At 28.2% G+C, this 13,710-nt stretch overlaps 1 protein-coding gene across 1 annotated transcript in view; it reads left to right on the top strand.

Annotated features, from left to right (window-relative positions):
- Window positions 1–1,597: 1,597 nt before the first annotated feature.
- LOC120165473 (sugar transporter ERD6-like 16) overlaps window positions 1,598–13,710 on the top strand; it is a 44,004-nt gene continuing 31,891 nt past the window's right edge. The window contains exons 1-6 of the mRNA XM_039174980.1: window positions 1,598–1,660; window positions 2,109–2,186; window positions 4,220–4,282; window positions 4,380–4,416; window positions 8,399–8,401; window positions 12,609–12,636. Coding sequence (XP_039030911.1) covers window positions 1,598–1,660; window positions 2,109–2,186; window positions 4,220–4,282; window positions 4,380–4,416; window positions 8,399–8,401; window positions 12,609–12,636 — 272 coding nt within the window. The remainder of the gene's footprint in view (window positions 1,661–2,108; window positions 2,187–4,219; window positions 4,283–4,379; window positions 4,417–8,398; window positions 8,402–12,608; window positions 12,637–13,710) is intronic.

Raw genomic sequence — 13,710 nt, 5'->3', positions numbered from 1 at the left:
GGATCATAAACAACTCTTAAATTCAGCTAATAATCAACTAACAAGAAAACTCACCTTTGCTCATAAGGTTCACGGCTGAAGAAGAAAGTTTTCTGGAGAAATCTTCCTTTTCCTCTTTTATCTTTCTCCACGTGTATATATCCTTACCCCAATATATTTTAATTCATCTTTAGGCAAAATGACCATTTTTCCCTTCCTCTCAACATTCTTTTCTATTTATTCCTACACAAAATTTTCCATATAAGTCCCTGAACTATTCAATTTATATACTTTAGCTAACAAATTCTGAAGTTTTTCAATTTAGTCACTAACCCGGTGTTGAGGATGTTACATTGACATTCATTCAATTTTTAAAATACGAAAAAGAAAATCATTGACTTATCAAGTTATTTATCGAGCTTTGAAAAAGATCAACGAAACATAAAAATAAATCTATTATTAATTTACATAAAGTAATATGTGAAGTAACTCTCGGTATAGGTAAAAGCAAGATGTGTTGGCGGATCGACTCATCGAATTCCCATCAAAATAGGAAGGCAAGCACTGGCCTTAGCTCTCTTAAAATGGAAAAAAATGTATATTAATCCTTAAAATATTAACAAATTATAAATTAGTCCAATGATAAAGTAATACTTTAACCCCTGAGAAATAGTTTTATTTTATTTGCAGATTTGAACATATGTCTACTTGTTATATTTTTAGGCTGCATAGTGCATTTACAAAGGAATCCATGTGAAATCTTTTGGGGTTATGTCTCCATATTTGAAGAAATATAGATATATGTATAAAGAAATGAAACTCAATTTAGATCCGATTTAGATTTTAATATTTAAAACTTATTTTTTATTTAATTAAATTTATCTTTTTTTATAACATGATATTGTTTTTATTTTAATTATTTTTTAGAAAAAATTATTTTAATTTAATTTAAGGTTTAAAATTCAGGATTTTAATTTTTAAAATTTATAGTTAAAATAAATGTAGAATAAATTTTACAAATTACACAATATGTGTATTAAATAATAATTCTAGAAATATATACAACGATAGATCCAAAAATTTAAAAATGAAGTTCAAAATGTTAGTATTCATTTTTAGAAAAAGAATAGATATGTAAATTTTCTTATCTTTCCACTTTTCCTTAATGCACTAATAAATTTATCAATTTTGTTTTCATAATAATGAGTATGCTCTCGTTTCCCTAAGAGATTTAGTGCATGCACCCATGATATACATGATTCAATAGATAAATCATAGTTAAAAGGCATAATGATAAAATTACCCCCAACATTTGCAAAACAAATTACTTTGTCCCCGTATATATATATATATTTGATCATTTTATCCCAACGTTATAATTTTTTGTCAAAACAACTCATGTAGGATGAAAACAGTTAGTTGACTAATTATCAACATATGTTACTTATATGACATTTATATGTAGGATGAAAACAGTTAGTTTGGCGCTTGCGTAAGTTCCCATCTTCCACAAATTTTATTTTCAAAATTCGAATTCGATTCAAATTAAATATTAGTTAAATTTTTAGTTATTCAAATAAAAAATCATAACCGAGTCGAATTCGTTTTTTTTTTCCAGATGGGAAATTCAGCATCTGTTCAAGCTGCTATTACAAAGGATTTTCACTTATCTATCGCCGAGGTTTGCTCTATAGTTATAAAGAAGATATAATAAAAGTTAATAAGTTTGAGTTTTAAAAGATTATATCAATTACATTTGTAAGATGCATACGTGTTATCAATAGAGTAAAAAATATTCTGAACAAATATTACTTGTAATCACTTCAAACTATTAAAAAATATATTTCTATTTGTAAAAAAAAAGTATATAATATAAATAAATTCAAATATTTAAGTATTTTAGTACATTTAAAAGTTTTTCTAAAAGACCATATCTGGGTGTATCTATTTATAACTATTTTTAAAAACTATTATTAATTATTAAGTTTATGTTTTTTAAAATATTTTAAGATTTAAATATCAAATTTAATTAATTATTAATTAAATCAATCAAATTAAAATTGAATTTCGAGAAACCTTGCTTATTCATATTTCATAAATTCTGATTTGTAGGATATATATGTATTTAGTTTTCAGTATTTGGTTCCATACCGAATGTTGGTGCAATCACGAGTGGAAGAATTGCGGATTTCGTCGGCCGGAAAGGGGTAATCCAATTTCCAAAAATTTATACTTCATTGTCACAAATGAAAATCACTTTATATATATATATATAGTTCTAAGATCCACGTATATCTAGTGTAAAACTTTTAGTTTTATTCCTTTTAAGGATCGTTGGATGAGAGTAAATTAAAGGATGAGATTAACTCTTTACTTTTTTTTTCTAGTGAATATCTTCTCATTTTCCATTGTTAATCTGAATAGGATCTTGTTATACAATGTAAAATTATTTTTATTTTACATAGATTTACGACAGTTGGATGAGTGAAAATAGATAGTTGAGATTAACAGTAGTAAATGAGAATATATTCAATGAAAAAAAAACAAGTAGTTACTTTCAATCATATATTTTCACTCATCCAACAGTCCTAAGTCTGTGTTAAACTAAAAAGTTTAATGTCGTGTAAGTGGATCATAACCCTATATAGGATAGGATCATGTTACAATGTAAAACTATTTTGGTTTTACACAAATTTAGGACCATTGGATGAGTGAAAATAGATGGCTGACATTAATAGTAAGAAATGAAAAGACATTCATTGGAAAAAAACAAGGAGTTAATCTCAGCCATCTATTTTTACTCATCCAAAGATCCTAAATCTGTGTAAAACTAAAAAGTTTTACGTTATGTAAATGGATCCTAATCATATAATAGGCTTAATATAAAAATAAGTGCTCAAACTATACCATTTTCTCATTTAGGTGCCTAAAATTATTTTTTGGTCAATTCAAGTGTCTAATAAACGTTACCATTTTAAGTGCCCCGATCGTAACGATTGTTAAAAAAATATGTTAAGTGACATGTATCATGTTTATATTTTTAAATTTTTTATTTAAAAATTAAAAAAAAACAATTTCCCTTCCCTCTGCCATGCCTCCCCCTCTCTGCTTCCCCCCACCACTTCTCGGACCATCCCTCTCTCTTCCCTCATTGGGAAAAATCAGTCCCTCTTCATCCAATAATTTTAGGGTTAGGAATTTAAGATCTCATTCACTAATTTTAGGATTAAATATTTATGGTTTATGAAATTAGAGGTTTGAGATGACAAAAAAGATGATGGCTGGTCAATGGACGGATGGCGATAGAGATGGTGACTGAAGATGGTTGGTGATGACTAAAAATGAGGATTAAAATTAAAGATTTTAAGATTTTGAGGTTTTTATTATAAATTTAAAGAGTTTGATTTTTTTTTAAAAAATTTAAGGTTATTTTGAAAAAAAAATAAAAATTTTAAAAAATAAATAAACATGACATGTGTCACTTAACGAAATTTTTTAACGACTGTCACGGCCGAGACACTTGAAATGATATACATTTACAACGTTAGACACCTGGATTGACCGAAAAAAGTTTAGGCAACTAAATGGAAAAAAATTGTATAGTTTGGGCACTTTTTTATATTAAGCATATATATATATATATATATATGGGATATGATCCAATAACATAGTGTTAAACTTTTTTGTTTTTGGATCACAACCGTTTATTTACACTCGTCCAACTGACCTAAATCTGTGTAAAACTAAAAAGAAAGTTTTATATTGTGTAAGTAGATCCTAATCTTTTATATATATATTTCCAGTGAATATCTTATTATTTCCTACTATTAATCTCAACCATCTATTTTCACACATCCAACGGTCCAAAATCTGTGTCAATCTAAAGAAATTTATATTGTGTAAGTGAATCCTAACTCATATATATATATATATATATATATATATATATATATATATATATATATATATATATATATATATAATATATATATATATATATATATATATATATATAATACTCCAGTTATAATATTCATGGATAAATTGATAAGGTGTTAGGAAGTTCACATTCTCTAAAATTTTAAATTCTTATGATTTAAATTTTTCTATATTTTCTATTTAATAATATAATTTTATACTCCTTAAATTTATAATATAAATTCCTAAAATTTTATATCATTTAACATAAATTACTGCGATATGATTGTCCTTGATTATATCTAAAAAGAAATTGATTCAGGCAATGAGAGTATCTTCTGCCTTCAGCATTACAGGATGGATAGCTATTTACTTCTGCGAGTTTGTGTTTATTCCGTTGCTTTTATTAGAATAAATCGAATATGAATGATTATATGAAATAATTAAATTAAATTTTAGAGTTAATGGTTTTACTTTTGCAGGGTGCATTGCTACTTGATATTGGAAGATTGCTATGTGGTTGGCATTTCTCATGAATCTCTTCTGATTTATCATAATCCGTAATATAATTATTTTTAGGGTAACTTATATTTTTGGGTCACTTAATTATTTTCTATATTATTGTTTTGGTCATTATATTTTAAATTCTTTTAATTTTATCGTCCAACTTTCAAATTTCACACTTTTTAACCATTTGACCGTTAAGTCTTTAACAATGTTTATATTTTGTTAGTAAGTTTATGCGAAAACCCCCAAAACTTTCTTCTCAAATCTAGATTTTTAAACTCCTTTTGGTTCACTAACATTAAAGTATTTTCTTCCAAATATAAACGACAGAAAGATTGAAAAGGAGGATAATCGACCAGTGGATATTGTATATCAAACTAAAAAAAGGTGTAAACTTTAATTTAAATTTTATACATTTTGAAAAAAACAAATTAATAAGAAAAAAGAGGGGCAAAAGGGGGAATATTTTGGTACCAATTATGTCCCAAACGACGGTTGATGATGGTAGAACGATGGTAAAAAAGATTTGGTCATGAGTAAGAAGAATGTTAAAATATTAGGTTAGTTTTGTAACATCCTCAATACCGGGTTAGTGACCAAATTGAAATATTTCAGAATTTGATGATTAAAGTAGAATAATTGAATAGTTCAATGATTTATCTGGAAATATTTCCTAAAAGTTGTTAGTAATTATTAAAGGAATTAAAGGGCAAAATGGTCATTTGACAAGGAAAACTTTTATATTCCTTTTATAAGATAAGGGAACCACGTGGGAAATGAGAGAATTCTCCAGAGTTTTCTTTTTTCTTCTTCCTCCTCCCGTATCTCCAAGCTCAAAGGTGAGTTTCTTTGTTTGTTGATTAATTGTTGATTTTAAGGTTGAGTTATGATCATTAGATGATAATTAAGCTTATGCAAAGCTTAATTTGTTCTAAAACAACAAGATGAAAGGTATAAAAGAGATTAAAGAAAATGAGTTTTTAGATGAATTTCTGGAAAAGAGTTAATAAGTGAAATTTGAGAAGGAATTTGACTTGTCATCACTAAGAAGAAGAGATTTATGAAGTTAGAAAGGATTAATAACAAAGTTGAAAGTTTAGTAAGATTCTTAATTTTAAGAATCATGATGAGATATGGAAGATAAAGATGGTTTATATGAATACAAGTTGGTTTAAGTAATGATATTTGAGTTTAATGACATGATAGGGGATTAAAATAGAAGAATTGAATGAAGAGTTGATGATTTTCGGGTGTAAAATACAAATTTTGGGCAAAGTGTATCGATGCACATTCAATGTGTACCAATGCAGTCTTTAAAGAAGAAACATCGAATGCCTTGAGTGTACCGATGCACAGTTAGTGCATCGATGCACCCCTTAAGATCAAACATCGAAGGTGATTTGGGTACCGATGCACAGGTAGTGCATCGATGCAAACGTTATGGAATGCATCGATACACTGTAGAGTGCATGGATGCATACCTTCATTAAAAGATGAAAATAGCTTTCTTTTAGCCTAAGAAGTGACAGTTTAGAAGATATCAATTCGTATACTGATATGTATCAATGTATTACTATATAGATATATGATGGTGTATATTTCGATCGAGAGCAACGTCCAGAAAAGTTTACAAGTAATAGTCATTGGGAAGAATTAAGAGATCGATATTGACTAGTGAGGCCAGGTGAGTGCATATTAGATATAATATGATGTTTAATGGAAATAAGACTTGCAACAAGTCTATTTCTGATAGTAGTATGCATGAATTCATGAACTTGAGTATGTGTTTATTATGGGTGTATAAGTAATATGTTATTGTATGTGTGACATGATTTGTATGAATTTATGTTAGTGTGATAAGATATAAGAACCGGTATAATTAATATATATGTTTACATAAATTATATGATGATATAAGAATAGATATGAAAATTATATGAGTATAAAAGATAAGTCATATGATAAGATTTAGGTAATTTATGAAAATGAAAATATATGAATATGAAGAGTTATAAGAGAACAAATATAAGTTATATGATAATGAAATACAAGACTATGTGAATATATGGTTATACGATAAAATATGTAATAACAGGAGAATATGATGGAAGTGAATTCATGATAACAATAGGAACTAGGTGAACATGTATAAAGGTTATATGAATAATGGAAACATGAATTAGACAAGTACATAGTGATATGATCAATTATGAGAATTAGTGTATTAGATATTATATGATTTATGAGAATTTAAGAAAACTAGACAATATTGAATTATAAAATGAACTGAGAATAATATATCACTTAGTAAACTAGTATAGAAAGTGATGATATACACATATAATATAAGATATATGTTTATAAATATGACCTATGTTATGTAATATAAGTGCATAGCAAGAAATAAAGAATAAGATAGATGATACGATATAAATTATATTATGAATTAGTGAGGTAGGAATACGATATATAAATATGCAATAAAAGTTATGTGTTATATGATAAATATAAACATATGAGAACAAGAGATAAATTATATGAGAAAGATTTATAGGCTTAATTGAAGCCATAGGAAGATGTTATAGGAGCTATTTGATGATAATTTATGAGAACACATGTATATGTGATAAACTATGTGAAACTGAACTAAGGTAATATATATATAACTGATGTGAGTATAAAAGTACAAACCATAAGTTATATGATACGCGATAAGTTATTATATGTACATGATGTATGTTATGAGATGTGATCTATGTGATTACAGTAGAAATGATAATAGCTATATGAGTATATGTACACGTGAACTATATGGAAATGAACTACGTGACTATGTGTGATCTTATGGAAATATGATAATGAGTTATGTGGAAGAACTATGAGATTATATGTATATGTGAATGTGAGATAATCTAAATATTAATGCCCATGTTATGTGTTAAGAGAGCTAGAGGTATAGTTGGCTTGCCATGATTCGAGGGTCTACGCGATCCTTCGGGACATATATGTATTCTTTGGAACATGTATGAGGTCTTTTGAGACACATATTTGGTCATTAGCATATGTATATGATTCTTAAGGAATTTTCTACGTGGTCCTTAAGGACATTTTATATGGCACTTCGGTGTAATTCTACGTGGCACTTCGGTGCATTTATACGAGCTGTGGTGACAACATTAGTGCATAACCTCTAATGACTCACATATCAATAGTTCTCACATATGTACATGGGCTAATCAAGAGATAATAACAAATATATGTTGTGATATGATAAATTTTATAGCAAGGACATGGTAAGGTATGGGTATAGTATATGATTAAGAAGGTTAAGTATATGTGCTATGTGATTAAATGGTAATTGACTAATGATGATTCATATGTATGCATGTATTTCTTATTAGATAATCTGATATGATTTATATGATGATGTTTGTATTGCTTCGTTAATTGAATCATATGTTGAGTAAAAGAATAGATATAAGAGAATATAATTATAAGATATAAATGATAAGAATATTGATAGTGGAATAAGGTTAGAGATGAAAACAATGTTTGATATGTATATGTGTATAGTACGTTATATATAATGTTATATTGTTTTGATGTGGCATTATAAGATGATATGTTCATGCATGTGTAATTAGTTAGAGTTCTTTTATAAATTAATGTCTCACTAAGTCATAGACTTAGCGTGTAAGTGATTTACACGTAGGTTTCAAGAAGAGTAAAGAGCGATGTGGAGCAAGACATGTCAGCATTTCCTTACTGAAGGTCAGATCAGAAGAGAGGTGAATAATATGTATTTTAATATATAAAGTTTTAGTTAGCATGTATTCAAAAGAATATATTGTATAAGCTCTGAATGGTTCTGTAAACGTTTTGAATAAGTTATATGTTATAAAAGTTTTAAATTACTCATTATTTTATACAAGTAAATATTTTGAAAAGTCAATGTGACACCTCAGATCCGGATCTGGGTCGAATACGGGTTGAGGGTGTTATATTTAATTGTATCAGAGCTAAGGTTTAGCCGATTCTAGGCTTAAACCGAAGTTAAATGAGATTTAAAATGTGTACATGCCAACACAAAGTCAGTAATTTCTGATCTGAAACATTATAAGGTAGATGATGTCTTGCTAATAGAATAAGAATAGTATGATATAGTAGAAATTTGATTGCAATAATTTCAAAATGAGGTGAGAGGTAAATCTGATTGTGATAGCGATTCACCTGCCCTGGCCTAGAAGGATGAAGAGCGGACACATCAGGAAACGCCTCGGAAGATCAAAAATTGATTTCAGAAAGTTGAAATCATATTAGAATAGTGATAGCATATTTTCACAGTTTTGAATCGAAAAAATGAGGTGAAGTATTCTTATTATTTCATGGATAAGATATAATATGGTGAACAAGTGTCACCATAAGAAAGTTAAAAGATCTAAAGATGTGGTTAGAATTTGTAGAAGAGTTTAAGAATAAGTGCATCAATGACAAGCGTATAAGATATAGAAAGCCAGAGTTTATGAGTTGAAACAAAGGATAGTGTTGTGTATAAGCAAAAGTGTGGATATGATAAGAGGTTGCATTTTAGATGGAAATAGTTGGTGTTGGCTAACCAGATTATGTGATGAAAGGTATATTGAAGTTGAAAGATTTTAAGATATTGACAGGTTAAAATAACCAAATATAAAGTGGATCTAGATACAGTTGTATAGTTGGATCTTAGTAATGTGATATAGTGAATGAAGTGAGGATTTGTATATTTGAGTAAAGCTAAAGATTGATAAGAAGAGTTTAAGAATGAATACATCAGTGATTAGTTTATAAGACAAAGGAAGTCAGAATGTTAAGTTTGAACAACGGAAATCACATGGTGTATGAGAATGAATATGAATTTGATAAGTTAAGTAAACTATGGTTGAGATAATTCTGAGTGGAAAGAGTGTATATGATTAATTGATTAGGGCTTGTGGCCTAGATTGAACAGTTGTTATTGACTAGCTGTCAAAGTAAATGTGATAGAGTTATAAGATTGGAAGAAAAGATAAAGTGGAGTTAAGCAAGTATGATATGAACCTAGATGTGGTTATGTATTTTGATTATACAGATATGGTGTAGGCAAGGAGATAAGTATTGGTATGTTTTAAAAAGGAGGCTTTAAAGAAGGAAATAAAAGTACAAGAGATGATAAAGAATGAGATTCTATATGAGTAAGTTGATTATTAAAGTTATGAGGAGGTGATAAAGATCGGTAATCAGAGATGAATATAAGTGATAGGAAAAGAATATGTGAGCATGAAAGAAAAGATATGATTTATGTATAGGGAGATTTTGATTTTGAATGAATAAAGGAATAATGGAATAAAAAAATGAAAATGATTGAGTTTAAAGGATCAGATATGATAAAGATTATATGGAAGTGTAGATGATAAGTTTGATATAGAAGTAAGAAAATTGTGCAAGCTGATGTGAAAAGATTGTTTGATTTTGTAAAGTATATGTTTAATCACATTTGAAGAAGATTTAAGGTTGTGTTCTTGGTTGAATGATGATAGAATAAGAGTTTAATTATTGTTATGAAGTAATTAGAGATGGATTTATGATGTTGAGTGATGAAAATGGATGTTATTGTCTACATGATGAGTGACATTATATATATATTTTAAAAGGACAAAGGAAATATGCATAATTAAAGGAGATAAAAGACAGAAATGAATGGAGTTCTTTAGGAAATTGAAGTCAAATCACTGATCATAAATTACAAACGAATAAAGTTGAGAAAACAACATGAGAATATTAGAAGATATGTTCTTATCAAGATGCGTAGTGAAAATTCGGGGACGAATTTTCTTTAAAGGATGGGAGATTTGTAACATCCTCAATACCGGGTTAGTGACCAAATTGAAATATTTCAGAATTTGGTGATTAAAGTAGAATAATTGAACAGTTCAATGATTTATCTGGAAATATTTCCTAAAAGTTGTTAATAATTATTAAAGGAATTAAAGGGAAAAATGGTCATTTGACAAGGAAAATTTTTATATTCCTTTTATAAGATAAGGGAACCACGTAGGAAATGAGAGAATTCTCCAGAGTTTTCTTTCTTCTTCTTCCTCCTCCCGTATCTCCAAGCTCAAAGGTGAGTTTCTTTGTTTGTTGATTAATTGTTGATTTTAAGGTTGTGTTATGATCATTAGATGATAATTAAGCTTAAGGAAAGCTTAATTTGTTCTAAAACAACAAGATGAAAGATATAGATGAGATTAAAGAAAATGAGTTTTTAGATGAATTTCTGGAAAAGAGTTAATAAGTGAAATTTGAGAAGGAATTTGACTTGTCATCACTAAGAATAAGAGATTTATTAAGTTAGAAAGGATTAATAACAAAGTTGAAAGTTTAGTAAGATTCTTAATTTTAAGAATCATGAAGAGATATGGAAGATAGAGATGGTTTATATGAATACAAGTTGGTTTAAGTAATGGTATTTGAGTTTAATGACATGATAGGGGCTTAAAATAGAAGAATTGAATGAAGATTTGATGATTTTCGGGCGTAAAATACAAATTCTGGCCAAAGTGTATCGATGCACATTCAATGTGTACCGATGCAGTCTTTAAAGAAGAAACATCGAATGCCTTGAGTGTACCGATGCACAGTTAGTGCATCGATGCACCCCTTAAGATCAAACATCGAAGGTGATTTGGGTACCGATGCACAGGTAGTGCATCGATGCAAACGTTATGGAATGCATCGATACACTGTAGAGTGCATCGATACATACCTTCATTAAAAGATAAAAATAGCTTTCTTTTAGCCTAAGAAGTGACAGTTTAGAAGATATCAATTAGTATACTGATATGTATCAATGTATTACTATGTAGAGATATGATGGTGTAGATTTCGATCGAGAGCAACGTCCAGAAAAGTTTACAAGTAATAGTCATCGGGAAGAATTAAGAGATCGATATTGACTAGTGAGGCCAGGTGAGTGCATATTAGATATTATATGATGTTTAATGGAAATAAGACTTGCAACAAGTCTATTTCTGATAGTAGTATTCATGAATTCATGAACTTGAGTATGTGTTTATTATGGGTGTATGAGTAATTTGTTATTGTATGTGTGACATGATTTGTATGAATTTATGTTAGTGTGATAAGATATAAGAACCGGCATAATTAATATATATGTTTACATAAATTATATGATGATATAAGAATAGATATGAAATTATATGAGTATAAAAGATAAGTCATGTGATAAGATTTAGGTAATTTATGAAAATGAAAATATATGAATATGAAGAGTTATAAGAGAACAAATATAAGTTATATGATAATGAAATACAAGACTATGTGAATATATGGTTATACGATAAAATATGTAATAACGGGAGAATATGATGAAAGTGAATTCATGATAACAATAGGAACTAGGTGAACATGTATAAATGTTATATGAATAATGGAAACATGAATTAGACAAGTACATAGTGATATGATCAATTATGAGAATTAGTGTATTAGATATTATATGATTTATGAGAATTTAAGAAAACTAGACAAGATTGAATTATAAAATGAACTGAGAATAATATATCACTTAGTAAACTAGTATAGAAAGTGATGATACACACATATAATATAAGATATATGTTTATAAATATGACATATGTTATGTAATATAAGTGCATACCAAGAAATAAAGAATAAGATAAATGATACGATATAAATTATATTATGATTTAGTGAGGTAGGAATGCGATATAAATATGCAATAAAAGTTATGTGTTATATGATAAATATAAACATATGAGAACAAGAGATAAATTAAATGAGAAAGATTTATAGGCTTAAATGAAGCCATAGGAAGATGTTATAGGATCTATTTGATGATAATTTATGAGAATACATGTATATGTGATAAACTATGTGAAACTGAACTAAGGCAATATATATATAAATAATGTGAGTAAAAAAGTACAAACCATAAGTTATATGATATACGATAAGTTATTATATGTACATGATGTATGTTATAAGATTTGATCTATGTGATTACAGGAGAAATGATAATAGCTATATGAGTATATGTACATGTGAACTAGATGGAAATGAACTACGTGCCTATGTGTGATCTTATGGAAATGTGATAATGAGTTATGTGGAAGAACTATGAGATTATATGTATATGTGAATATGAGATAAACTAAATATTAATGCCCATGTTATGTGTTAAGAGAGCTAGAGGTATAGTTGGCATGCCAAGAGTCGAGGGTCTACGCGGTCCCTCGGGACATATATGTATTCTTTGGAACATGTATGAGGTCTTTTGAGACACATATTTGGTCCTTATCATATGTATATGATTCTTAAGGAATTTTCTACGTGGTCCTTAGGGACATTTTATATGGCACTTCGGTGCAATTATACGCGGCACTTCGGTGCAATTCTACGTGGCACTTTGGTGCATTTATACGAGCTGTGGTGACAACATTAGTGCACAACCTCTAATGACTCACATATCAATAGTTCTCACATATGTACATGGGCTAATCAAGAGATAATAACAAATATATGTTGTGATATGATAAATTTTATAGCAAGGACATGATAAGGTATGGGTATAGTATATGATTAAGAAGGTTAAGTATATGTGCTATGTGATTAAATGATAAGTGACTAATGATGATTCATATGTATACATGTATTTCTTATAAGATAATCTGATATGATTTATATGATGATGTTTGTATTGCTTCGTTAATTGAATCATATGTTGAGTAAAAGAATAGATATAAGCAAATATAATTATAAGATATAAATGATAAGAATATTGAATGTGGAATATGGTTAGAGATGAAAACAATGTGTGATATGTATATGTGTATAGTACGTTATATATAATGTTATATTGTTTTGATGTGGCATTATAAGAAGATATGTTCATGCATGTGTAATTAGTTAGAGTTCTTTTATAAATTAATGCCTCACTAAGTCATAGACTTAGCGTGTAAGTGATTTACACGTATGTTTCAAGAAGAGTAAAGAGCGATGTGGAGCAAGACAGGTCAGTATCTCCTTACTGAAGGCCAGATCAGAAGAGAGGTGAATAATATGTATTTTAATATATAAAGTTTTAGTTGGCATGTATTCAAAAGAATATATTGTATATGCTCTGAATGGTTCTGTAAACATTTTGAATAAGTTATATGTTATAAAAGTTTTAAATTACTCACTATTTTATACAAGTAAATGTTTTAAAAAGTCAATGTGACACCTCGGATTCGGATTTGGGTCGGATAC

This window comes from Hibiscus syriacus, unplaced genomic scaffold, assembly GCF_006381635.1.
Source record: "Hibiscus syriacus cultivar Baekdansim isolate YM2019G1 unplaced genomic scaffold, ASM638163v2 tig00111582_pilon, whole genome shotgun sequence".
Lineage (NCBI taxonomy): Eukaryota > Viridiplantae > Streptophyta > Magnoliopsida > Malvales > Malvaceae > Hibiscus > Hibiscus syriacus.
This window is presented reverse-complemented; position numbering and strand designations above follow the sequence as displayed.